This window comes from Ornithodoros turicata, chromosome 4 (assembly GCF_037126465.1).
Source record: "Ornithodoros turicata isolate Travis chromosome 4, ASM3712646v1, whole genome shotgun sequence".
In the NCBI taxonomy this organism is placed as follows: Eukaryota; Metazoa; Arthropoda; class Arachnida; order Ixodida; family Argasidae; genus Ornithodoros; species Ornithodoros turicata.
Genome location: NC_088204.1, coordinates 21,868,463 through 21,896,263, shown reverse-complemented (window position 1 = coordinate 21,896,263; position 27,801 = coordinate 21,868,463). Strand labels below are relative to the sequence as shown.

General features: G+C 44.8%; 2 protein-coding genes across 6 annotated transcripts in view; both read right to left on the bottom strand.

The window, feature by feature from the left end:
* Positions 1 to 3,182: 3,182 nt before the first annotated feature.
* LOC135390474 (uncharacterized) lies at positions 3,183 to 9,629 on the bottom strand. The gene is made up of 8 exons (XM_064620180.1): positions 9,480 to 9,629; positions 9,162 to 9,301; positions 8,807 to 8,965; positions 8,590 to 8,680; positions 8,018 to 8,149; positions 7,750 to 7,927; positions 4,711 to 4,784; positions 3,183 to 3,853 (listed from the first exon to the last, which is right to left on the bottom strand). The coding sequence occupies exons 1-8, from the start codon at positions 9,627 to 9,629 to the stop codon at positions 3,572 to 3,574; spliced, it is 1,206 nt and encodes a 401-aa protein (XP_064476250.1). The 3' UTR covers positions 3,183 to 3,571.
* A 15,632-nt stretch (positions 9,630 to 25,261) lies between these two features.
* Positions 25,262 to 27,801, bottom strand: part of LOC135391314 (uncharacterized) — a 128,805-nt gene continuing 126,265 nt past the window's right edge. For all 5 annotated transcript variants that reach the window (XM_064621546.1, XM_064621549.1, XM_064621547.1 and 2 more), the window contains one exon: positions 25,262 to 27,393. In XM_064621546.1, the coding sequence (XP_064477616.1) occupies positions 27,310 to 27,393 (84 nt within the window). In that variant the 3' untranslated portion in view covers positions 25,262 to 27,309. The remainder of the gene's footprint in view (positions 27,394 to 27,801) is intronic.

Below are 27,801 nucleotides of genomic sequence, written 5' to 3'. Positions count from 1 at the left end.
ACAAAGATCCTGAAACATACCACGATAAGGGTTTGCCAACATCGCGTTGATATGTTTTTCTGTGACGTTAAGTGAGGGCGGAGATATCCACGTCACCATCGCTCTTTTGACTTTCTGTTTCGAGCGGAAGGCCGAGGTGAAATACTGGGTTCATAGCACGCGGTAAGATTACTTTGTGTTACTTCTGGGTATCGCAACTGGGAGACAACTAGTGAGGTTCCCAATACGTACCATATTTTCCAAATAAGGCAACTTTGCTATTTTTTATCTTCTCAAAGGCAAACCTCAGAATCTTCAGAACTTAGGATGCAATGCCCCACCCCTGAGAATACGTGAAAACAAGTTCAGCTGAATATGTCAAATACTTGTGAAGATACTTGGCGTCAAACTTCGTAGGAAGCGCAATGGTCGAAATGCCCGCACCTGAATGATAATTCATTAAAAAATAACCACAAATTATTTTCAACTACTTTCAGCGCCAATATGCCTCCTAGGGGCTCCTGACAAGGCTTTAATATATGTTTGAGAGAAAAAAATTGGAGAGGTCGACCGGACCACCCTGCTAGATTCGGCGTGAGATCACCCTAGTGATTGGCCAGAGAGCTCAAAAAGTGGGTGGAGCTCCAGGTATAGGCATGTCCCATTAATGGCCAGACTCCCTATGGCATACACGGCACTGGTGGTGGTGGTGCTGAAAGCAAAGACTCTAGACAACACAAGTGTACGAAGTAGGGGTAGTTGGTATCTTGACATACTGTTGAATGCAGCAAGAAACACACAAGGAAGAACGAAGTTGACACCACGTTGTTGACACAGCAGCTATACAGCAGCCGTGGTGTCAACTTCGTTCTTCCTTGTGTGTTTCTTGCTGCATTCAACAGTATAACTCTAAACAACGTCATCAAAGTAAAAAACCGGGCTTGTTGGTGTTGACCTTGCATGATGAACTAGCACTGGGAACGGAACAGAGAGAAGAGACGACAGGACAGGTGCTAGACTTCCAACAAAAGAATTTATTGGCAACACAATGCTGTCTTTAAGTATCACACTGTATCTAGAGAACGTACTTGGCGCGCCGTCAATGGGGTTCTCCTATCCCCCAGCGTGACCGCGAGGGCGCAGCTATCCGTTGGTCATGGACTGAGTGGACGAATTTCTGTTGAAACGAGTTGTGTTTGTTGCCAACCCTGAGCAGTCACGTGGGATAACAAACGGGAAAACGGGCCGATGCAGGGAACGACCAACGACGTCCAGCATAGGAAACGATGCAAGCCGTGTAATTGCGTTGAGTGCGTACGAACCTTCGGGATACGTACAGAATTGACTGGCGCTGTCGGAATCACAAGGTAAACGTTGTCATATCAAACGTGAATCATATTTTATCTATGAGATTACCTGCGACACCGCAAACTCTCCGCTTTCCACCGACACAGATGAAGATGTTTACCGCCTATATGACGTGCAGTGATTTCCCCAGAAATTCATAACTGGGGGGGTGCCCCGAGCTTTCAAGGGGGGGGGGGGGGGGTCATGCTTGGTGAAGGTTCCACTTACGGAATTTTTCTTAGACACGGAAAGAATCGTGGCACAACGGTGTCATATCTGCACAGCTTTCCCGGTTTATTTGTACATGATATTACTTTAGAACACAGTACATTAGAACAGAGATTCATTGTGAACGGCATTTCAACATTAAGATGCATAATCACACGACGGACAAAGATAAGAAACTACCATCTTGTCAACGAACACCTAGCAATCAACGGTGAAAACCTTAGAATACCTCGCTTGGTTGAGTTGTGCGCAAATGGCTCTTGATGATCCACATTGAGTTTGCGTGCTCATACATACGCGCTATATGCATTGCACAGTCACTTTCAAATGATTTTGGACAAATGCATGGTACAATCATCTGTATGACTGTGGTCCTACAGCCCAAGTTTGACAGCACAGGATGTAATTCGCTGCGCCGGACTCACTACCAGAGCGTGTTGGTGGCCGAGCTGGGTGGAGTCACCTGAGAAATTTCAGGGGGGGGGGGGGGTTGCAAAAATGCAGGGAGGGTGTAGGGAAATCCCTGATGACGTGCTGAAGTGGCATTTGTATGCTTGAAGCCTGGTTTCTAGCTCTGGTGCTCCTCTACGGCTGGCTCTGTTTTGTGAAGCTGGTGCAAATGTTGTGTTTACTTTCCTCGTCCGTACGTGACTACCGTACGTACCTCGTTCGTGAAAACTTGAGTGCTAGCCCTGCAACATCTGAAACGTGTGACGAAGGCACTGTATAGTGCGTGCGATATCAACTCTGGTACCCCGATTTGACGCCAGATCAGTGTCGAAGCTGCCGGAGATATGTTGCGCGAACAGTGTTGCATCGTATCCATATCGTAACCACAGCTTTCTTCAGTGGTAGTTCTTTGCCGTTCTCTCGTCAGCTACTCCTCTAGAGCTGGGTCTGTATTCTGAAGGTTGTGCGAACGATGTGCACCATATTTTACTCCTCCGTAAAAACGGGATTGCTAGTCCTGGAATATTTGAGACATGTGGCGAAGACATTGTAGAGCGGACAATATTTGCCTGGTTTGATCAGGGATCCGACTCCAGTACACTCTGAAAAAAAAAGGAGTCGTGCCAATGCCTTTGTGGGGGTAAAATGGCTTAACTCCGGGGTGCAAAATAACACCCCTTTTCAGGAGTAACAAGAACTCCAGGGATCAGGGAGTAAAAACTTAAACCCCCTCAGAGAGTTAATGTTACTCTAACAGAGAGTAAAACTTACACCTCACTAAGGGAGTTAATATTACTCTAACAGAGTAAAACGTACACCTCCTTAAGGGAGTTAATGTTACTCTAACAAAACTCCTGCATTTACTCCACCATGAGGTGTAAGTGTAACCCCACATATAAGGTAAATTTAATGCTATTTGGGAGTTAATGTAAGCCCATTTAGGGAGTATTATTACTCCAGCAATGGAGTACAAATTACTCCAGTTTTCTGGTTCCACCTCCATATCCATGCAACAAAATTCTTGACCACAGCAATTTCAAGTGAAATACATTTATTATAACTCGATTACAAATTTATAAGATGAGAAAACAAAACAGTACAAAGTATAACAGTTATCCACTGTTCTATGAACTTACTGCAGCAGCTGACTGCTATCTTAAACAGACCGAAGGGGGAGCTTAGTAAAATTGGGCGTTCTCAGGAAACTACATTTAAAAAATAGCGTAGTGGAAAAAGAAATAATCTAGAGTACTCAGCTTGAATTATAGTGGGACCAAAGACTTAATACATCATGCAACAGCTTGTGCCAAAGTTAGTTAAGACATTACATGTAGATTGCACACTTTACCAATAAAATAAAGAATATTTAACCTGACTAGTAACCACCCAGTGACCTTCCCTGGTGTTTACACACTAAAGCTTAAACACACTTGACTAGAGCTTGAGAACTCCAAACACAGAAGCTTTCAACAAACATAAATGACATCAAAAAGCTCTGTGGTCTTTCTGTCTGCATTAGTTTCTATCAATGGCTCTCGCAGACTACCGCTGTAGTAATTCTCTGACTCTAATGCTTAGCCTCTAGTGCGGCGAGGTCAGAGATTACTCGTGACACAAGAATGCCGTTTTTTTTACTGCTGCCGAGTCCAAGGTAGTGTTCAAAAAGGCTCAGTGTTCTTGTAAGTAACGGAGCATACTTTAAATTAAAAACCCAGTAAAGTTCAAATATGATGCATATGGCTGCTATGGTGTCAACCGCCTCATAAGTGCACCCTTCCACAGCAACTCGACATGGCTGGAACTTGAAAGGATCCTGTGTCACAATTGTTGGATACACAGCTGTGTCCTCCTAAATGAAATTGGTGCAGAGAAGTGAGAGAGAGAGAGCAGATTAGTACGATGTGTGTTATTTTTGCACAGACTTCAATTCTAGTGTGGATGTAATGCAAAACCAGGAAGCGCAACAAATCTAACACAGCCTAACTCAAGATGTGAAACAGGCAGCTTTTTCAATTTTCTGAGGGTCGGTCAAATGAAGAACAAAACACATATGATAACAGCAGAAGGGCAAGGGCGAGCTGGTACATAATTACGACAGTTTTCTTCCGTATCTCGGCTTTCACTGTTGTACACATGATAACACTCATTAATAGATTCCGTGTGTAAAGAACCTATAGCTCCAGCACATTATCAAGAGAAGGGAAAAAGTTAGAGCACGTAGCTTGTAGAAACATTTTGTTTAACAAGCCCACTCCACTGACTTGTGGACTGCCACCTATCTTTTTAAACCTCTGGTGACAGAGGAGAAGTCTATTTCCCCTAATGATTGGCTACACATGCATTGTGTCCATCCTCAGTGTGCATATCCTCAAAGCAAGGCATATTGCACAAGAAAATAGGTTTAACCAGGATACAAGTTGACTGACTTGTTGGCAACCGCAACACTACAAAAAAGAAAAAAAAAGGGCACAGAGACAACCCAGCCAGGCGATACTAACTTGTCGCGCTTTCAACCGTCTAATGGCGGAAAACTTGCCACCTACACTTGGTAACCCACTGAAGTATAGATAGAAAGCCATGGCAGTAAGGGCACAACTAATAACTTACAGTGGTAAGAGAGTGATTTGATTTCATTGATCTACGTGATATAGCCACGTGTATTAGCATTTCTAACTAACGCACGCATTCCAAAATATGACTGCTTACCATGGTAAAGATATCACTTGCACTTTCTTTCAATAGATGTGCGATGGCATGGACAACTCCCACTGAGTAGCAATCTGCAACATAGAAACAGGCAATCAGAATGCAAGCAGTCGTATGTGGTACATGCTGGCCAACTGAATGCTAGAGGATGAGCATGTTGGTTGAAATTTAAATATGTGAAAGTGCAGGGGTGTAACACAAAGGAAGAGCATCAAATACTGTCCCTGTCTGTTGCCCTGCCCCCTGGACATACCGCTTTGTAAATGCTCATACTGTATGTGCAAGTAAGACATAGACGGAAAAGGACAAAATCCAGCACTTCCAATACGTACAGTACCCCCAAACATTCACATGTCCTGAATATACAAACAAACAACACCCCCTATGGTCTACCAGCAGCTGTCTAGATTCATATTAATGCATTATCTGTGAGCGCAACCACCTCATTACTGATGCATATGCTTGTCGTTCTGATAAGTGCGCCCTCAACTATCTGCCTTCCAATCCCATTACCAGCCAATGTATACAACCTTGGTATCTTCTACCATTGACTTCACCAACGTCTGCCGCTATGTTCTTTCATGGTAACCGGGACATTACCGAGAAATGACCTTCTATGCTCTTTTAACCTATTGTTACATCAGCTGGTTTGGCCGATGTAAGACCACATGCAAAACAATAAAAAATATAATTCAATTAATTAATGGGCACGGGGTTCACATTTGGTGATCACAGCCGGTAGACTGACTTCTCTCATGGGCATGATTAATGATCCCCGTAGAGCGAGCAGTGTGTTCTAGACAGAATGTTAGCAAATACACCACATGTGCCAGCGGTGTGGTGTATAAATTTACACTGTCCTCGGGCAGTCTTACATCGGCCAAATTGGCCGATGTATTAACAATATGTTAAACGAGCATAGAAGGTCATTGCTTGGTAACAGACTTGTACACGTTACCGAAAAAAAAAGGAACTAAATACCGTTACTCGTTACCACGAAAAAGAAAGGAACTAAATACGTTACCAAAGCAGCAAAAGGAACGCGTTCCCGTTACTCGATAGTAACAAGTAACTTTTACGTTACCACTCTGTCACAGAGCCACACCAATGTCAACATCAAAATTGACACGTGCTTTATTTGGTCCGACAATTTCCATGGAATTCGTTTTCAAGAATAGTTGGTACTCGACATGGGCATTGGTTATTTTTGGTGCGTTTGCTCAAGAGAGTCTCTGTGGCAAGACTGAAAAATTACTGTAGAAAGGCATGGCTGCATCAGATACGGCCACCTTTGTTTGATGCATGTATTGGATGTGCCTGATCAGTAACAAGGCTGATTTTATTTCTTTTTTTTGTTCTGTGAATTCAAGGTCAACAGCTGCTTTTATTCCCTTATTTTGGCACCACTGTTAGGAGGCTACACGACGTCAGTGCAATACTGTGCATTTATTTGAACTGATAAACGCTACACCAATGTCTACACCAACGACTACAAGCCGGTGTATAAGCTGGCTGTTTGCATGGCTAACTTTTCCTTTCTTTTAATAAACATGATCCCCCCCTCCATTGTAAACCATCAGATCAGTCAGGGTTCTTGAGCTGCCTCCTCACAACACGTCATTGGCCCCAGGTGGTATTCGATTGATTCGTGAAAAGCAGTGCCTTTAACGTATAATCCCTCGATACGGTAACTGCTATAGCTAACTAAAATATTGAAGGCGCTTACCCGAGCACACTTCTCCAGATTCGAATGCGAATATTCGGTCATTTTAGTTTGGGAAGGCAAAGAAGACACTAAAATACTATATTCCCGTCACCTTTTGCCACCTTCACCCTGAACGTCTCGTACAACCCAGGCCACGCTCACGTGATTATCATCTGTGCCATCTTATAATCCAATGAGTGATCCTCACTGGAGTCCACAAGTGTGGAGGTGGAAGAGAAAATACAGGGACTAAGGTTTCTTCCCGGGATACGCTGCTAGGCCAATGACATGCGCGAGCTGCATATAATAAGCCTGAGATCTCGTGGTCCAGGTCGGGTGGGTCAACTTTACAACAGCACGGGGAATCAGCAGAGAATGACAATGCTATCTCCGGATCCGAGTTTCGGCGAGCTTAGTTACTCTAGTATCTCCATTGGCAGCTGCTGGGAGATAACACACACACACACACACACGAACAAAACCAGGGTATTTTTCCAAGAATGATTTCATGGTCAATGACACGACCGGGAACTGTTTCGGCATTCGTCATGCAGGCCGCTTTAGGACTCCACAAAAGAATGACTGTCGACCAGAGGCTCCGAGGAGCTGAACATCCACGTCAGGTCACCTCGTGTTAGAAGTGTACGAGATTTCAGGAATTTCCACATAGTAATTGCCGATGTAGTCCATGTTGAAGCCGAGTGTAAACGTAGGAAAGGAACGAGTAACGTGAGTAACGAGTTACTGATTTTTGTAACTGAATACGTTATTAGTTACAATTTTTAGAAAAGTAACTAGGTCATTACTTCGCTACCGAAAAAAGTAACTGGTTACTGGGTAACGAGTTACGTACAACTCTGCTTGGTAATGACCTGGCTAACTAAAAAGAACGTACCCACTGACGGGGGTGCAGGCAAATGTAAGAACATACAAAGGTTGTATACAAGGCTGATAATGGGATTGAAAGGGAGGTAGTCGAGGCCACGTTTATCAGAGTGATGAGCGGACGCGTAAGCCACAATTTGGTTGCGCTTAGAGATAAAGAGCTCACCACAACCAGAGCAGCCGCTGGTAGATCATAGGGGCGTTGTTTGTTTGCATATATGTGTATTCAGGATATGCGAATGTTTGGAATTATAAACTACGTTGGAAGCACGTGCTGGTCTGTCAATTTGCGTCTGTGTCGTAATTGCACATACAGTATGAATGTTCAGTACCAACGACCCTAGTCCCTCGGTATGCTGTAAATGTTATGGCCTAATTTATCCTTTTTCCACACAAACGACAGTACTACATGACACATTGCAGAAATTGTCTATGTGCCTTGGACTTACATTTCTGTGTATCCAGACTTGATGACTGACTGAGCTTGTCATTTATAAGTGACATCACCCTCGCTGTGCTCTTTTTCTGTCTCGCGAGCTTCATAATGCGTTCTCCCTTTGTGTTAATAAATTCGAGAAACTCTTTTTCTGGATCTTTCCCAGTGAGCCGCATGAACTCGTCATGAACCTGAAACAATTCGTCATGACACAATCAAAACTCTGTTCAACTCATCTTTGAAGTACAGACAAAGGAATATTAACAGCAACAAATACCAACCCCAGTGGCAGTTCCTAGTGTTGGATACCGTTGCACCACCTCCTGCACAGCTGGTGCATCATTTTGCAACCATGCTCGTCTCTCAGGGAATTTGTCATCATCACTTGACTGTTCCACAAAAGTTTGTGCATTCTGCAATAGCATTAATGTACATGGATAATTACACCCCCCCCAAATGTACAAAGATATGTGTCGCACTTTTCTGGCTACTATTGTGAACACACCACAGTATGAAAGCATCTCCTCTTGGTTTGGCTGCACTCAGGCACCGCCCTCCTTTTATGCAGCTGGAATCTTTCTCGTTGCTCTTGGACTGCTGGCACATCTGATGGTTTTTTTCTTTGGTTTTTTGTGCGGAATCTTAAGGCCCGTTGCCATGAGTCCTGCATTTCAAAGCCATGTTGGCTGATTTTAATATATTGAGATTACATCGCACACAGCACACATTAACACCAGCATGGGAGCCGAACTGCTAGCTCCAGGAAAGAGAATGAACATAACCATGAATAAGACTAATTGCCAGCAATTTCTGAGTGCTATGAAACAGTGAAACATTTGAACATTCAGCTCACAAAGCCACTTCCTGCCGCATCTTTTAGCACTGGGTATGCAAACACTAGCTGGCGGGCAGCTTCGTAGTAGAGATTCTTGCGACCTGGGTATCTATGTTAAAAAAACAAAAATAAAAATGTTGATATGCAAATGAAAGTTAGCACATGCAATGTACTGGCTAATTTGCACCCACAACTGCAGCAAACGTTGCACAGTCTTGCAAAAGTAGGAACTTACAGGTCATATCGTAAAATGTCGGCATGGAGCCATTTAACAAGTCTGTTGCGAAGGTCAGGGGTGATGTTTGTCTGCTGCACATCTTTAATACACTGAAGGACATCGTACGTAGGTTCAGGAAGCCTGTACGGTCCAGAAGCTTGTGCAACAGTTTGCTCCCTGTACAAAAAGGTGGGACATATGGGGGTATTGAGTGCCAGTGCAAGGCACGTCACAGATCGCGCACAGTCACAAATAATGATTGAGACCCCGCGCAGCGCTCATGTTCAAAATCATGCACTTCTCTCGAGAGTCTAGGCAGGCAGCTGGCTAGTTCAGCCATTGTCAGAGTTGCTGCATGCTTTACTGTGCTCACGTGACAACATGAAGTGCCTCGGATGAGCCCCCTGCCTCCTCGTGTGAGCTAACTTTCAGAACGACATTAAGTTTGTCGAGGTCCTCTATAAGGTCGCTGTCTTCCATGTCAACATACTCTGAAAATTTCTTGCTGTAGAGCTGTAAGAAGTAGAATAGCGATGAACTTTTATGCTGCGTTTTCGCAAAGTCGCAAAGAAGGATATCTACACGTGAGCAAACATTTGTAGTTATGGGTAGTCTTTCGTTGTCCTGAACTTTCAATGCTCGAAAGAATGGGTGACATAAACCAGACGTAATCACAAATGTACGAACCCACCTGTATAATTAGTGATGAACCCGGCGGTACAGCACTTCCCAGTTCCGACCTCAGAAAGGCGTCCCGGACATCGTTGATACGCCGATCTCCGCCAACACGTATTATTTTCTTATGCTCCTTGTACATAAAAAGGCACTCCACGGTTCCCATAGTTGAGGTCGCCAAGGAATGAGCTAATTGTACTTATCATACGCGAGAACAGCAGTGTAATTTGGAAGGTTCGACACGCGAAAACCAACGAACGCAACGAACGACCGGTGAATTGGCGGCAACAGACAAAAACTTGTGATTGGCTTGAATTGGATTTCAGATTTAGACGGATTCGGAGCCGGTCTTCATTCTTCCTTCGCATCAAGTTTTTTGTTTATCGATACGCACGTTTTTGAAGGCTATACATACTATGGTTAGTTGCTCTTTGATCTTTGCTGCTTTTGCAACGTTGTCTTGGCGGTCTTAGTTGTGAGCTTTGCCGTAGCCGAAGCCAGGAGCCAATACGAGCTTGCCGCTTGCTGCAGCTGTTGTCGTGTGTACGTCGCAATGTATCGAGCCGCAGTTTTGATGTAAATGTTGTGCAACTGTGCTTGAAACTTTGCAAGGATGGCCTACTATTGCTCTAGCTGTCCGTACTTTGCGCCCGATTACGCATACGTGCTACGCCACATAGGATACGCTCATGCTCACGAACCTGGATTCGCCGTCACATGCGGTCTTCATGGGTGTGCTCGAACATTTCACACCTACAGAGGGCTGATGAAACATGTGAAACGCGACCACCCGATGCATGGAAGAGCACACGGACAAAATGACAGCAGTAACACGAATCAAGGCGCAGATGACAGCATGGAAAGTATCGAACAGGATCCCGTGCAGAGCCCGCATACACAGCCCTCGTCCAGCAGGGAGTCGGAAGCCCGGGAACAAAATCCCCAAGAGCAAAGTGAGGAGAATATTTCAGACCCAGTGTCATTCTTGAACGTGATGAAGAAACATCTCGCCATGCTATTCTTGAAGACACGAGAGGAGTACCGATTGCCGCGCACCGTTGTAAGTAGCATCTTCGGGGACTTTCAAGTTTTCGTCCAGTTGCTGTTTGACTTTTTTCAGCGTCACTTGAAAACTGTTGCCGAACAGAACACGCCACAGGACGCGTACGAGAAACTCTTGACGTTTCTCTCGAGTGATGTGTTAGATGTGCTGTGGACAACTATAAAGAGCGACTACATCTTCATGAAGTATGTTAAAGAATCACTGCCATACACAGAACCTCAGGAGATTCGTCTGGATGAATCCGTCACTCCCTGCCGCTTGTTATATTATATGCCCATAGGCAAAGTCTTGATCAATATGCTTTCTGCAGATGATGCAGTTGAGAACATACTGGGCGCAAACTGTGAGCCAAGTAACTCGGGTGTCCTCTCTGATATTCTGGATGGTGATTATGCAAGGCAGAGGGCCATTCTCCGCAACAGTGATGCTGAAACTATAGTGCTTCTTTTGTACACAGACGAGTTGGAACTTGTTAATCCATTAGGGTCTGCCGCAGGCACACACAAGATTCTTGCTGCATACTTTTCTGTGATTAATTTACACCCCAAATACAGGTCACGACTAAACGCTATTCATCAGGTCATGTTGGTGAAGTACGCTCATGTAAAATCTCTTGGAATCGAAAAGGTGCTTGATCCACTGATCAAGGAAATCTCACATCTGCACCAGCATGGACTACAAATCACAGTTGACGGACGGACAAGAGTAGTCAAGATATGCCTATTGGGTATTGTCGGTGACAACCTGTCACTTAATCGCATTGGTGGCTTCAGCAGCTCATTTGGTAGTGGCCACTTTTGCAGGTTTTGTGTGACAGACTCAAAGTACATAAACAAGGTGACTAGTGAACACAACTGTCAAATACGTACGGCTTCTGTGCATGAAGACCATATTGCTGCTGTTGAGGCTGACCACACCAAATCCAGGCTTTATGGAGTTGTCGCCAGGTCGCCTTTGCTGCACATTCCTGATTTTGATGTCACACAGCAGCTGCTACCGGACGCAATGCATGACATTCTTGAAGGTGGCATTGCTTTTGTTCTAAAACATGTGTTGATGTCACTGGCAGATTCAGGTTTAATCAGTGCGTCAAGTCTGAAGGTGATATCCACATTTAAATATGGGATTAATGATAAGAAATCTAAGCCCGTTCCCCTGCCAGATTCTTTCCTTAGATCAAATAGCCACATCAAAGGAACCGCAAGCCAGAAGTGGTGTATTTTTCGTCTCTTGCCTCAGATGATCAGCCACTTGGTACCTGAAGGACATCCAGCATGGGAAGTATACCTGCTATACAGGCACATTGTGGACATTATTCTGGCAGACAAGGTTCCAGCAGACTGCATTCAATACTTGCAAGTGAAAGTAGATGTTTTTCTTCAAAAGTTTGCTGATGTGTTTCCAAACCAGAAGTTAATCCCAAAAATGCATTTCCTTGTCCACTATCCCCGCTTTATGTACTTGTATGGGCCACCAAGAAGGTACTGGAGCATGCGATTTGAGGCAAAGCACTCGTATTTCAAGAACATTGCTATGAAGTCCAAATCCTTCGTGAATATTTGCAAGACGATGTCAACCAGGGGACAGCTGCAACAATGCTATCACTTCTCGGCAACTCGCTTTTCAAAGCCTCTTTCTACGAGTACAGGGAAGAGCGTACTGTGGTCGGAACTTCCAGATGCAGTAAAGTCTGTGTTCCCTGCAGGTGTTTCCGAGAATGAAATACTCTACAGTGTCCGATCTGCAAGTGTCGATGCTAACACCTACCAAGTTGAAGATGTGTACTGTGCAAGCTGGAAAGAAGAAGCTCCAGTTTTTGCACAGCTGTCTGTAATGATTATTCACAGAGGAACGCTATTGTTATTCGTTGAATTGCTTGACACACTTCAGTTCAATGAACATAGGCATAGTTATGAGGTAAGGCGTTCAGGTGTGCACACACTGCTATCTCCAGGGCAGCATCCAGAATACAGTGCATTAGACTTATATAAACACCAGGATAGATATGAGGTGATTCCACACTTCGAGCTGTATGAAGAGGATCCTGCTAGTGGAACCGGGTAGTACATGGAGGCGTGATCAGAGTAACATGCTATGTGGTTGAAAAAAAGAACCAAGGGACCCTGCTGATATATAGCCAAACATGACTGACATGTTCTTTTTGCTTTCCTGTAGCAGTCAAGAGACCTTCTAAATTTCTTCAACTGTGGAAAAATCCTACGCTAATTGATTACGTTTATAAACACATGTTTGATTGTTTTTGCAATTTGATATTGTCATGCTGTATTTGTATACATGTATTGCAAGTTTCTCACATATAATATGTAGTTTGCTATACATGGTGTCCTACTACAAATAAAGCAAGAGCTTTTCATATACATATATTTTCTTTCTCTCTTTGTGCGACCAAGAGGTTATAGTGCATTCAGGCATTACAGCTTTTATAAAAAAAAATGAAACAACACCAAAATCCGTCCCTGATAATATCTTGCAACATATCGGGTTAAACGACAGGGCATAAAAGTAATTTCTTAATTAATCAAATCAATTGACTAAGTTTTTATTTATTTATTTCCATACACCTCGAGGGCCCAGAGAGCATTACTCTAAGTCTTCCATCGGTTAAATCATAGAATTCACATATGCGTTATTCCGTCTGGGGAGTAAAATGTGAGTTGTGGGAGTAAACAAAGAGTAAAACAGAAAATTGCATATGGGGTAGGGGTTGCAAGGGTGTTAACTGGGAGTTTGTATGCAGTAGGGGGCATAAAACTACTTAAAACTCCGGTTCGACTCCTTTTTTTCTCAGAGTGTACAGTGTGGAGGCTGCCGAAGACTTGCTGTGCGACCAGTGTCTGGTCGTACCCATTTTGTCATCATATGCTTCTTTAGCAGTAATTGCTTTTCTTTGGGTCACTCCGGTGCAGCTTGACGCCTCTGAAACGCTCCATACTCTGTGTTGTTAACTGATGCATGTATCATATACGCTGTTGCTGTCGTAGATGACCTTTCGTAACAATGGCAGACGTGAAGACAAGATGGCTCGTGGGAGCCATTGCCTGCCATTAGCCCCCGGAGACGAGGACCTCCGGGGTCCGGGAGCACCGCGTGGAGGCTGCAGGTTGGACTTTCGCTCCCTGACTACCTTGTGGAAGATGAGAGGGTGATAAGATGAAGAGATGATGTGACAGGGGTGTCACCACGTGAAATAATGATACGACCACAAGGCAGACGGATAGCGAGCGCGTCTAGCTCATGTAGATGCCCGTGAGCGCTCTGATTCGTGCAGCCGTGACGTCGTCTACCTTGAACAATAAGCCGCGGGTGTAGTCAACGGCAGCCATCCGGTGCCTGAGAAAGATGTCTGCGACCAGGCCACGTACCTTCTTCCCGATGTCTTCGTTGAGAGGGTCACACAGCAGAAGACAACGAGCTATCCTTGCTATGTCCATGTAGCCGAGTTTTTTGGAGTAGCTGCGTAGGATTTTTGCGATGATGTCAAGGCAGCCTTCACTGATGCCCGGGATACGGCTTCCGACGTGAGCAGTCAGAAGGGCTACATGCTCTTCAATGCAGCCCTCGGATCTGGAAAAGCTGCGCAAATTTTTCCGGATCTCCGGAAACACATCCGGTGCACCTCTCTCCAGATTCCACGCTATGGCCTCGAGAATCGCGAGCAAAACGCTCGGGTGGACCGGTTGACGACGAAAAATCCGCGAAAAGAACCCCATTTCCGAGCAGAGCTAGAGCTAGGAGAAACTAAATTGTTTTTTAGAGTAAAGCTGTACCACCCACTTCCTCATCGTTTATTGGGTGACAGTCATTCACTGGTTTCAACATCTGGAGTCCCTGCTTGTCGAATAGAAACGTAGTCATAAACACATTATATAAAAAATATATGTTAATAAATGCGTTAAATACGGCATACAAGAATAAAAGACAGCCAGTCGTTAGCTGCATAATGTGCTTGCAACTTTATTTTTTTGAAATCAGAGCTACAACATGAGGTAGGTACATTACCGACTAAAACTAGACGGATAGCACCGCCACCAAACGGAAGGAGAGGGAACGATGCGATAAACCATAGATTGAGAAGTTACCCGTCAAAAGGAACTCGTTACAAGTTAAGTTACCGTGTGCAAAATGTAACTAAGTTAATAACGAAGTTCTTCAGCTTGAAATGTAACTCGCAGTTACTGAGTTACTTAGAAAAAAAGAACGAGTTACTTCCAAGTTACTTCGGACACAAAATAGCATTACGCAGGCGCAGCGCGCGTGAGCAGCTGAGTTAGACCTTGAGTTGCCTGCGGAGGAGTGCAACACGCTTAGATCGTTTTCGTATATGTCCAACAATAGACCTCTCCCTGTTTGTAAACAAATGACGTCATTGTGTTCGACAGCGCGACAAATTTGTTAGAATTGAAGTACACTCGCAGCTAGAGGTGAACAGGGTTGCGCCCGAAAGCCACGTCTTGAGGGGATTACGATATGGTCCATTAAAGGGACGCGACCCTCTGCCCTGCTTTTCTTTCAGTGGCAGCGAACAAGTGCCCGTTCGTGGAACCCAGCCCTCTCCTTCCGATTTGTTTCGGTTTCAGTCTGTCTACCAATGTGATGATGACGTTTCTCTGGTAGAGATCTATTCGAACGCTTTGCATCTTACTCCCTGTGGGCGCACAATGGGTCAGCTTCATTTCAATGGCAGCGGTTCTTACTTCCTGAATAAAATACTGTCATTGATTGAATATCACGTTTTATGGGAAAAAATGCCACGAAGGAATCGGAGAGACAACAAGAAAATATGTGGACGCGAGTGAAAAGCGAGTTAAAAGTAACTTGGAACGTAACTTAAGTTACGTTGGCAAAGTTACCTGAAAAAGGAACGAGTTCCTCTGAAAGTTACCACGGTGCAAAAGTACCGAGTTAAGTTACAAGTTACCGAAAAAAGGAACTCGGTTACAGTAACGAGTTACTTGTAACGAGTTACCTCGAACTCTGCAAGCTGTTCCCTAGAAGGATCACACAACACCACCCTGTTGTTTTTCTTTGTTTTTTGTTGTTGTTTTTTTGTCAAGTTGTTGTTTTGTTTTTTTGTTTGTGTTTTTTGTTTTTGTTTTTTTGTTTTTGTTTTTTTTGTTTTTTTGAGCCCTGTTGTGCTCACGTGATCCCCGTACACACAACACTGCTCCCTGATGCGTCTTGCACGCCCCGTGCGAAAGTTGTTCTGGGCAAATGACGCTCGTCCCGTGTCTTGCGCGTCAACTTCATCTTAGCGGTGAAGCCTTCACCGTGAAGCGGGAATGTGGTTTGTGCAGGTCGTTGGAAAGTATCTCCCCCCTACGTTTTTCCAAAGGAAGATTGCAATGGCCCGGAGCGAACACCATGACAGTGGCTGTACAGATATGCTGTACCCTTCGCAACCTGAATCCATTGCGGCCATTTCGCAAGCTAGTACGATCTTTTCCACAACGAGGGAGTCCGCAACATGTGAGAGAGAAAGAAAGGAAAAAAAGTACTATCGACTGACACGCAGACTGGAGCCCCAGAGTAACGTTCCGTCCCAGGCGTTTTCCCAGCACACTCCAATACCCACCAAATACCTTACAACATTCCAAAGAACTTCCTTTACCAGCATACAAGGTAGTAGTCGGCCGTGATGGGCGTAACACACCATCTACAGCGCCCCCTGTCTTATACGTTGGTTTCGGCACATATCACTGGGCGCGGCCATGACGCAGTAATGGCGACTGCAGTAATGGCGACCGGGTGACGTCAGGCAAGATGGCTGCTTTCTAGGAAACTGCCGTATAGTTTGCCGTCCGTGCGGGTGCGGTTATATAACCGTGGATCCGCGCGACATCCTGGTGTTTTACGAATAAAAATAAAATGTTTTGAAATGCGCGCTGACAAAATGCGGGCAAAATCGTACGCTTCGGCGGCGGTGCGCGCGGCTGTCCGTATTTTATGCGCAAATAGTATTTCTCTCGGGCTGCGTTCCAATACCCCGGTTAGTCGACTGCCTAGCGGTCTAACCGGAAGTGCCGCCATGTTAAGCCTCGTTCCAAATCTCGCCAAGTCCGCTATTCAGTCGGCTACCGCCTAGTGCGCATTGATGCAGTCTAGTTATACGCCTGACCATCTGACAGCCGGGATGGCTGACAGCGGGAAACTCTAGTACCTGCTGCGCTTGCGCCGTACACATTTCTTGCGCGAGCAACGAGATGGCGCCACAGGCGCCTCGGCTAGGCAAGCCTGTTCCAATAGTGACAAGCAAAGGGGTCTACTCAGCTGCCTAGTCAGGCGGCTTCGCGGGCGCGAGTTTTTTGGAACGCAGCCTCGATATGTGCACGTCATCCTCGTCATCCATTCATCTATGTTGTTGTTGTTGTCGATATGTCCCCTTATGGAATCGGGATCACGCAGTGAAAACAAAATTGTGCCCAAGTGTGCCATTCCTTACATTTACCAGATAGTTTCTATGCTGAGAAGTAGATTAGATTAGATTAGAAATAGAAAGAAAAGAAAAAGGAAACGTAGGAACGCTTGACGTGTGAAAGCAGTGAATGATTTAAAAGATTATTCCAGCACGTATGTCGTCGAGGTATTTCGTCAGTGCACACAGCGCAAGTGGCTGGTGCTGCCTTAGCCAGCTCCCCAGTATCTTCTCAACACTAAAAGGTCGGTTGTCAAGTTTCGCGAGGGCGTTCTTCAGTGTTCGCCGACTAGAGTCGAAGCATCGGCAGGTAAAAGTAAAGAAAAGTAAATGCTGAACAGTAAAAACGTTTGTAACATAACTTTTTCGTCATGTCGATTTTTCTTTACAAATGCAGTGATCGCGAACGTGCGGATATTCTCAATGTGCGCGGATACACCTATTTCAACTAGCGCATTTGCGTTCGCGGGCCTCACAGAATGATAGTAGAAAAAGTGACAGTTCCTGAAATTGAGAGAGAGAAGGTATGGTCCCGGCCGAGGCCAGACGCGATAAACTATGTCTGTGTTATCTCTTTCTGCCATGCCGGTGTGGGCTGGGTTTCCAACCTCCTTTCGTCGGACTGACAATGGTTCCGCTGAAAAATTTGCCGGGCGCTATCCTCTGCGAGCTCCGTAGAGCATGATTTTTTCCCAGCGATTTTTTCCGGTATGATAGCTCCTCAACATTCCTGTCAATTATAATTAATTTGAGGAAATTCGACACGCTCTTCACATTGGTGGGGTAAACAAGTGACCTTTACTTTGCAAAAATTTACATAATTAAACTTAGGTTACATGACAGGCACATCAGGAGATGGCAAAAACCTAGGAAGAACAAATGCCGTTGACACCATGATTCTATGTGGCGTAGTTTTTTTAGTAAAATTCAGTAACACGTTTTCTGGGACACCCTGTATATCTTTGCGAATTTTATTTTTGATTCCATCTATACTTACGTTACGTGATTAAAAGTTCATACCGGCAGCCGTCTGTTACGAAGAAGAGGTTCTGTCGCTCTCCTTGCCAATCGATTCCACGTCAAGAGGTCCAACGGGTCAAGAGATCCATCGAGTCAAGAGATCCACGGATGGATCTCTTGACTCGGAGGATCTCTTGACCCGTTGGATCTTTTGACCCGGTTGGATCTCTTGACTCGTCTGAGGGTTCGCCAGCCTTGGATCTTTTGACCCCTTTGTGTGACGTCGTTAACTCTAACATCGCTAAGCAGAAATGACCCGTATCGAAATACAAGGAACCCGTTTTACGTGGGGGGTACCACCCATCTTGAAAAGTTTCCCCCCTCACATATACTAATGTGCCACAAACAGGAAGTTAATATCACCAACCACTCCCATTTTATTAAGGTGTATCCATATAAATGGCCCACCCTGTAGAATACAAATGCAGGTGGCAAATCAACATCTCATTTTTATTGACTTAGTTACTTTGTAACACATAGCGCAGTCAAAGAAAAGCCGACAGCTCTCTCATGTCATTTGTGTTAAAAACAGGTGGTTGCATTGTAAGATCGACCTGTTTGTAACACAAAATTTATAGGAGTGCTGTCTTCTTTTTTTTTTTTTTTTCAGCGCTTCGTGTTAGAGATTATTTCTATAGTTAGCGTGGGCTACGTACACTCACATTGGGTGGGCCGGCTGCTGTTTCAAACACTTCTCGTATCACAGCAGGCTCATAGTCGAAGAGCCAAGTCGCTGTTGTGGACACACGTTCTACATGGCGGAACCGTACGATCATGGACTCTCTCAGGATACGAAAGATAGCTTGATATGCCCGAACATCTTTGTGTGTGTGTTTCGGACAAAGGCAAAGCAGTTTACGGCTGGGCCCATTATTATTGGTAACAAACTTCAGTTCTGGCATAACGTGGGGACGGCTGCGCCAATGGACACAAGTACAAAGAGAGCTCTGAGTCCAGCAGTATTCCCTGCATTTTGGGGTTGAGGTCAATGAACGTGACAGGTCAATGTTGATTGGAAACAGAGGTGGGGAGTAATGCATTACAAAGTAATGCATTACCGGTAATGCATTACTTTTGAGTAATGAGTAATGGTAATGAATTACATTTTGCCAGCAAGTAATGAGTAATGGTAATGCATTACATTGCGACTGGGTAATGCAGGGTGGCATTACTCATTACTTTTGTCGAATGTTCATTGCGCCACGTGAAGATTGGGAACACATCCAGGTTTCAGGGCAACAAAGAAAGAGAAGGGCCCAGTTCAACAGTCGGCGGTGTGTGTCACAAGTGTCCATGATGGTATCACCGATTTTCTCCTGTACGCATTTGGAGTAGAGGATAATCAACGAAAAAGAAACATAGCCTCTATTATGGTAACAAGTGACAATTGCACTAGTGATTCGCTGTTTTGGTATGGTACCGTGTTAGTTTCTCTTGTGCTGTCAGAGGTCGTTTTTCTGCAAGGACAGAATTTTAGGGCTGGGCATAGCGAAAAGGCAACATGGAGCCGGCGGGTGAAGACTTGTCCCATTCGTAGGTCGAATTTAGTGCGTATATCGAGCCAGTTAGTTGGGATGGGAGACATCTTAAAGTTCGGTGCAAGCTATAAGGATCGCAGCCTGGAATCGCTAGATGGGTTCCCGAAAATGAAGAGACTATTCATGCAATACAACACAGAAATTCAGTTATTCCCTCCGGTGAACGAGTGTTCAGTACGGCAAAAGATGGGGGATACTCGGGTGGCTATTGCCTATAACAAAAAAGCGAGGAGGAAAACTTATGCATAGCATCTTTGAGGCTTATGCCCTAAAAGGTAAATGTAATGCCAGAGTAATGCCATTACTTCGTTGAAGTAATGGCATTACTAATGCATTACTAACATCGAAAAAGTAATGACTAGTGTAATGCATTAGTTTTTTTATACAAGTAATGAGTAATGGTAATGCATTACAAAATAAAAGTAATTTCCCCACCTCTGATTGGAAAGCACAGTCTGACAGTATTTTCCCGCACGGTCAGTAAAAGAATAGAATAACCTGACAAGGGTGGGGGCTAATGAAAAGAATGCGACAAGGATAAGTTTTAAACTCTGCGGCCTACGATTCTTTGTAAGTTGAGCTCAATATTCTCTCGGAGAACAAGGAGCAGTCGAAACAGGGACGAAGACACAAGAAGACATACAAACAGAGGCTCCAACTCTAGAGCTCAATATTCTTGGTAACAAGCATCCGTTCTGGCATAGCGTGTTACGGCGCTAGGGACAATGGGCATAAACGTGCAAAGGCAAAAGGGGGACTCGACTCGCCGCCGTAACCTACAGCGCAACCACAGTATTTTCTCGCTTACTTTTTTTTGTGCGTGTGTGGTAAGAAGAGAGAAAAAACCGAAAAGTATTCACTGTTACCGGCCATATTACTTCCTAACTTAATAATACGTACAGGGCAATCGTTCTGCAATGAACATGGTAAGGGATAGACTTTCTTTTCTGTCGGGAATCCTGACCAGTATGACGCTTTGACTGGTTGGATCTCTTGACTCGTCCGTCACGTGACCGGTTGGATCTTCTGACTCGATGGATCTCTTGACCCGTTGGATCTCTTGACCGGGATGGAACTCTTGACGCTCTGGATCTTTTGACTCGCCTGTCACGTGACCGGTTGGATCTCCTGACTCGATGGATCTCGCGACTCGTTGGATCTCTTGACCGGAAGCGTTGCCGATTAGTCTTCCCAACATGCCTCTCTCCATGCAGATGGCGTTGATAAAAGTGGGCGCAAAATCAGTCGCTTTTATCCGTCACCAGCCATCACGGAAGACAAAAAAGGCAGGTAGGACTTTGTCCTGTTTTCTCCGAGGTTCACCATGTTGGTAACAACCAGATCAATGGATAAAAGGGATTCTCCAGGCGTAACTCCGGAGGAAGTTGTGATCGACGAAAATGGGGCGAAGGGTGTTCGGACAGACGCAGTGTCCGACGAAAAGAAAAAGAAATGGAGCTGCAGGCATTACAGCTGCAGATTGAGTTGGAAAGGTTAAAACTTGCGCGAGTGCGGGCGGGTAACGGGAGTGACGTGCGCGCTGGCGGGACGCGGAGCAAGATTGGGAAATACGCGAAAGAATTGAGAGCAGCACTAGCGCCCATGCCAATGTCAGACGCCATGGTGCCCGCACGGTTCAAAAACGTGGATACGCTTTTCGCATCGCTTGAAATTCCGGAATCTGTGCAGGGCACAATTATCTTGCCCTTTCTAAATGAGAAGGTCAGAACGCTCGTCGCTAGTCAATCTGATGGCGAGATAATGCAGTACGAGGATCTGAAGCAATTGATTCTGAAAGAGCTGAAGCTCACTGCTAATGAGTACAAAAGGCAGTTTAACACGGCTCGAAAGGGAGAAGGCGAATCTTGGAACCAGTTCGCAACGACGCTAGAAACCCTGTTTGCGTATTACGTTAAGAGCCGAAAGATAGAAACGATGGTGGATCTAAAAGTAGTTGCGGATAGGATGAAGCTCGTTATGTCCGAAGACATGCGCAGTTATGTAGTACAGAATGAGACAAAGGAATGGCTACAGCCTAAGGAAATTGCGGAACTCGCCGAGAACTACGAAAAGAGCCATCAAGGCCGTAGGGGATTAAAGCGAGAAGGTGTGGTAACGACAAGGGGGCACAAGCGAACGCGAAGCAAATTCTCAAGGCGCGTCAGTAAGGTCGCTGAACAAAGGAGATAGGAAACCCCCTAGATGTTACAACTGTGGCACACTGGGTCACATGGTCAGGGACTTCCCACAGCCGAAACAAAGGAAAACGCACGAAAAGACTGTTGAAGCAATGGAAGAAGCATCAAAGCTAGTTGCGGGGGTGTCGTGCCTAGACCACCTAGACATGGAAGGGCGGGAAAGCACAGATAAGGCAGACGCAAAAACCGTGAGTCTCAAGGTCGGGGACAAAGCAATAGAAGCCAGGTTGGATTCGGGTGCCGACATCACGGTAGTTAGCTTGGACGATCTGCCAGAAAGATGTTTATCCGATACCAGCGGTACAATCAAGCTGAGAGGTGCTTTCGGGCCCGCGATCACGGCTGATCTGGTGTACGTCGCGCTCAGCTTAATAGGGAAAGAGGGAAATGTAAACCAACAAGTACTAACTCTATGTGCAGTTACAGAGGAGTTAGCTAAGGGTCTTGGGGCATTACTAACCCCTGAGGATTATGATGAATTAAGCAGAAGGGAGAGAAACTAGAAACCGAGACCGGCAGAATTATAACTGTGGAGCAGGAAGTAGGCCTAAATGTGGCACCGGCGAAAATCCTCGAGACTGTTGACGAGGTAGAATTTGAAGAAGAACAGCATGATGAGATAAATGCGGCCAAGGTGTTAGCTGTTGAGATGCAGGACGGTGAGGAGGCAAATCAGCTACAATCTGACTTCCGCAGGGGACAAAAGAGTGACCCTACGTTAGCTGACGCGTGGGCACAGGCGGGCAGCCACGGCATAGCCCTAGCTTGGCTAACATCTCTATAAACCCATAATGAAGAAGAAGAAGAAGAGTAGAAGATGATATGCTATTTCACGTGGAGGAAATAGGTGGTAGGAAGGAGAAGCAGCTGGTCTTTCCTAAGTCACGAAGGGAGGAGGTGCTATACGCCTAGCCCACGAAATGCCATGTGGAGGTCACTTCGCGGAAAAGAAAACTAGGCAGCGCATCCGAAGCGGATTTTATTGGCCTACTATGGTAGCGGACATTAGATCCCACTTTCAAAGCTGTCACCCTTGTCACTCAAGTGTCGTCCCCTCCCAGGACTAAAGACCGCGTGCCCATTACACCACTTATAAGCCCCCCCCCCCCCCCCGCAACAAAGGAGAGGGCAGCCTAAACTTAGCAGAAATTGGGCATGCACATCTGGACTGAAATCAGAGTGAAGAGCTGACAGAGGTTATTGAGCAGTTCGCTCATTGCTTTTCAGAAAAGCCGGGTAGACGTAACGTAGGGGCGCATCCCAATCGAAAAATCCGTCAGAGCCAATCCTAATGGGACCATTAGGCCGATAGGCCTATCGTAATTTCGGACATCTCCAATAAGACTAACGGTTTAGCGGTTTGATGGAACCATTAGGACCTAAGGGTCTAATGGCCTGATGGGAGCTCCACAAAAGTAAAAAAAAAGTAAAAGAAAACAAAATTTGTTTATTTCTTTCTTTTTTCCGACATCATGACAGCAATTAATTTATCTTTCTCTGGGACTCTCTTTTGTTTCCAAGACTTTTTAAAGTATACAATGCGCGCAGGATTTGATAAGATAAACGCTCTCCAGAGCTGAAAGACCAAAACCTCACTTAGGATGGCAGTGTCCATTTCATTTGATGCAATGGCATCAAAGTGGAAATGTCCAAAGAAAAATTCTTTCCCGGAACAACACCGCAAGCGGTGCTCCCCCGACGACCTTTTTATCGGCCGTACCATTCAAAGACACGGCCCACCCAGGGCGGACCGCATTATCGAGGGGCCCTTCTCCAAATATGAAGGACCAGCTCACTTTCGCCTCCTTCCACCGCGACCGAGTTGAAGAGAGACAGCACATATACTATACTTGTAGCTTGTCTTCCGTGATTTGGTGAGTCCGACAGCCCTGTTTACTGCTGCTGTTAAACCGAAGGGGTGAGGTGTCTAAATTTATTTAATTTACACACACAACATTGAAGTGAGGAATGACTTGGGTTATTAACTCAAGGCTACCACAACGTCTGTGTTTCTTACTCATTTTGGTTTAGACATTCTGTAGACCCATCGAGAATCAATCTTCTGCAGTGCAATCGCGCTTTTTTTGTTTTTCTCGCAGCACTCCATTCCATCAGGGAATTCTGTCAAGACTAGGAAAATGTTTGAATCTGCCGACACGCGACATCCAGCGGATACGCGGAAAGCGACGTCCACCTATGAAGCTCCTAGTCGTTCTATGGATGCTTATGGTGCATGGCTCGTGGCCTCTTATAGAAAATTGCAAAAAATTGGGCTGTTCGGTATTTCATACTTTAAAAGAGATTAAAAAAACCGTGCCGTGAAACAAACAAAAGGACGACACATAGCACAGACTGAATTTTATTGACAGATCTGCCTCTTAAATAACCTGAGCCAGCAACGCCCTCTTCTGCAAGGTTACCCTCTCACACCCTCAAGCCTGCGTAGTGCCTTTATCTTTTCGAAAGTATAGGACTTAGGAGTTGTGTCGCCCTTTTTGTTTGTTTCCCGGCACGGGGTTTTTATAGTCTTTAATACCTTTTATAGGCTGCAAGCGCCGCGCGATACTCAATCGTCCTTACACGCTGCTGCGTTCGCAGCTTGAGCCTCTGAGTTGGGTGTTTACGTCGCGAGACAACTTGAGCCTCTGAGAGCTGACCAGTTTTAGGGAAGTTTGACGTCGGTTACATATCACGAACGACTGCATCTTGAATAAATATTAGAATATTCCGAGTCGTAATGAGTAAGACGGCATAAAAAAATTTGTAGCTTGACGGTCGGAGGTCTATCGGCCTGTCAGGACAATGCGAGCTGCTATATTGAATACGGAAGAACGTCGGCTACAGCATTGCTTATTTTTATAACAGCTAGAACTTTCGACACAACGAAACTCTAAAGGACAAGACTAGGACCGGACGCAAGTTCCGCCTTAGCTTTTAGACTTGTGTCCTTTACGACGTCCTGCATGGAATGTTTTGGCGATTATATGCTTCCATATCTCTGATGTCCCGTTAGGGGCCCCTGATCTACAGGGAGGCATACCTGTTCGACTGCAAAGCCTCGTTGACGTACCATTAAGTTCTTGTGTGGGACCACTAAGCTCACTGATGGGCAGTTGGATACCCTTTGTTGAGCTGTATATAAAAGTTGTTTTGTTAGTTCCGACTGCTGGGCATTTCACTTCACCCGGAACACCTGGGAAACTTCACTGGTGGAACAACAAAATGATTTTCGAATGAGTGCAGAATCTAGTAGTGTAAATGTTGCAAAAGTATGCTAAATATTCCAAAGTATGCTGGTATACTATAATGTTGTTACAATGATTTGCAATCTGTAGGTAAGTTCGACTTTGTGAAACTCATTCATTGTAAATTACAATTTTTCCTTCCTGTGACCAATAATTCGTGAGACCTTAAATTTGTGAAAATGAGGTCTTCATGAAACTTTTGCTTACTTATTAGATGTATAGAATAATGAGCAAAAGAAACCACTGTATTGTGCATTGCGTACTGTGCAGGTTGCTCCTCCCACCAAAGACAAAACATCTATGAAAGTTATACATTTTATTTCTGTCACTACAATAAAATAAAAATTGAATCACTCGGTATGGCTGTCCTAATAATATGGCCAGTTTTCAATACAGTTTCAACTCGTAGATATAGCATAACACGTATCACAACATGCACTGATACAACGTTGTGTGAAGGAGCACACAAGCATCATGGCCTCAAACAGGTCTCCCTGCATACAGAATATAAATTGGCAATGTGCCAGTTTAACAAGAAAGTTAAGAAAGCTTAAATAACTTTTTCCTTTCACCACTCAGAATCACACTGTTGACAGTTAAGCTCCGCTTCTGAGAAGAAACCAGTGTTCAACACTGACTGTGCTGTACGGCTCTTCAGTTCTTAAGGCACTTGCGGCTAAACTCACAAACCATGCGACACTGCCCGTGAACTTTCATAGCTGCAGATATGTCATGTGCACTTATTAATATTTTGGAGGTTCAATGCTAATGTACTGGGTTAAGGTAACATCTTTCACATACTTGAAAACTATGCACCATTGTCACTGCTAGGAATAGGATTTGTATTTAGGCACAGTAATGGGGGGTAAGGCCTAAACATGAATGCTCTTACTGCTCAGTGATGCACGTCAGGTTCTGACACACATGCTGAAAACGATATCTACAATGCCGAGAAACGTCACTCTGCCATACAATGTTCGCTTCTTCGTTGTAAAGAGGAAAATAAGTGTCGAGCCAATACATGATTGTAAAATGTCACTCCTGTATGTTCATTGTCCACTCTGCGAGAGCAATGGAACATGATAGGTTTTTGAATGCCTTTAGATTTTAAATCAAAAGTACAGGAAGTTTACTGGCCTGTCCAAGTAAGAGTGGTGCAGTACCATATTTTACTAGGAGTTATTCGGAGCACAAAGTTTTTGTATAGCCGCCATCAGATTTAAACTGTGTGACCGCTTGTGCCGCGCAGAATTCAGCGGTGTGAAGGTGTTCGGTTTGGAACTAGGACTCAGGGCACATGCCGCACCGTTATGGAGAGTGTGAGTGCTCAGCGATAGCGGTTGCGGGCTGTAGCCAATCACGAACGTGCTTTCAGTGGTCGTAGCCATGGAGACGAACCACCGTCGTCTGCTAGGAGTGGGTGAACGTCCCCGCGTACTAACTGGGACAACTTTAAAGTAAAGCACAAAACGGTCTCATATCTTACTCAAGACTGATTTTCTTGGAAGTGTGTTCCACTTTTGTCTACAAATTCAAGTCTACAGGTTCTAAGTTAGGTGCAATGATTTGAGAGTTCTTGAATTTGCAGAACGGCGAATCGCAGTAGCAGACGAATTCTGAATTTATATGTCCACGTCGCGAAGGAGGGAGAGGAGGCAATAAGCAGGCCTTCTGTATCTAGGTGGTGTTGGTCAATGCTAGGTTGGCCAATGCTGTGTGGCAATCACATGTTCTGGTTAAGTCTGATGGTGGCAGTACATCTCACGGTACTCAGGGCTATCTGTGTCCTAACAAATGACACATTCGATGTCCTGAGCCCTCAGCAAAAGGGCTACTGTTACTACGTAATATAACGTTTGACATCGTATAGTTTCATTGCCTAAGGCCTCAGCTGGTTGAATACATCAGTACTTTTCTTGATATGCCTTCAACCCTCCAGATCTAATTCGTCGCTGTTTAACAACCTCTCAAAGCTTCCAGGAAGCAAAACACACAGGCGTAAATAAATCAGACATATATGTAAAAATATTGAGGAAAGCCATCCATCTATACATGTCCTCACATTTATAGGGGCTCTCACAGCTCGTAAACTTACTTTGCTTACCGTAAAATAGCTCACCAAGGGAACAGACCGTTAATTATAATTGCAGGCTCGCTTCTATGCTACAGCTTGCATACTGCTTAGCTCAGCTTAGCTGTATGGAGTAAAAGCTTGCCTGCTGCCACTTTACAGAACAGTTCCTCTGCAGGCACGGATCCTTGGTGTAAAAAACACCATCGCCAAAACAATGTCATCCTGTACATCACTGTGCTACAGTGTGGGGCTCCTCCTCAGACCAAGGTGCTTCTTTATGACTTGACCGTATCTGTTTTCTGGATACGCTGTTCCCATTGTGCAATCAAAGCGCTGCGGCGTCTTGCGCATCCAGAATTCTGTGCAAAAGAAATATGACATTTATTTGTTGCAATGAAGCAATGTAATGAATGCTCTTCCTCAATATTTCTGAGTATTCAAATATGTATTCCTTTCAAATATTCCTTTTTCCCATGGATAATATCACAATGGAATACTCTGTCCAGCGTTGTAGCTGAAGAGCCAAATGTTGAGATATGTTCTACGCTAGGTTGTGCCAATGCCAACTAAATGCCAATGTATGCTGGTGTAGTTATGTGGTGCAGACTGTATGTATGTGTGACTATTGTAACTGTAATGCCTGCTGTAATGCCCAACTGTAATGCCTGCTGGCGATGTAGGTATTTAAATTTAAAAAATTGACGACTGGACATTAAAAACGCAGTGCAAATTTGCAATAATGATATGTTTTAGCTCAGTAGAAATTC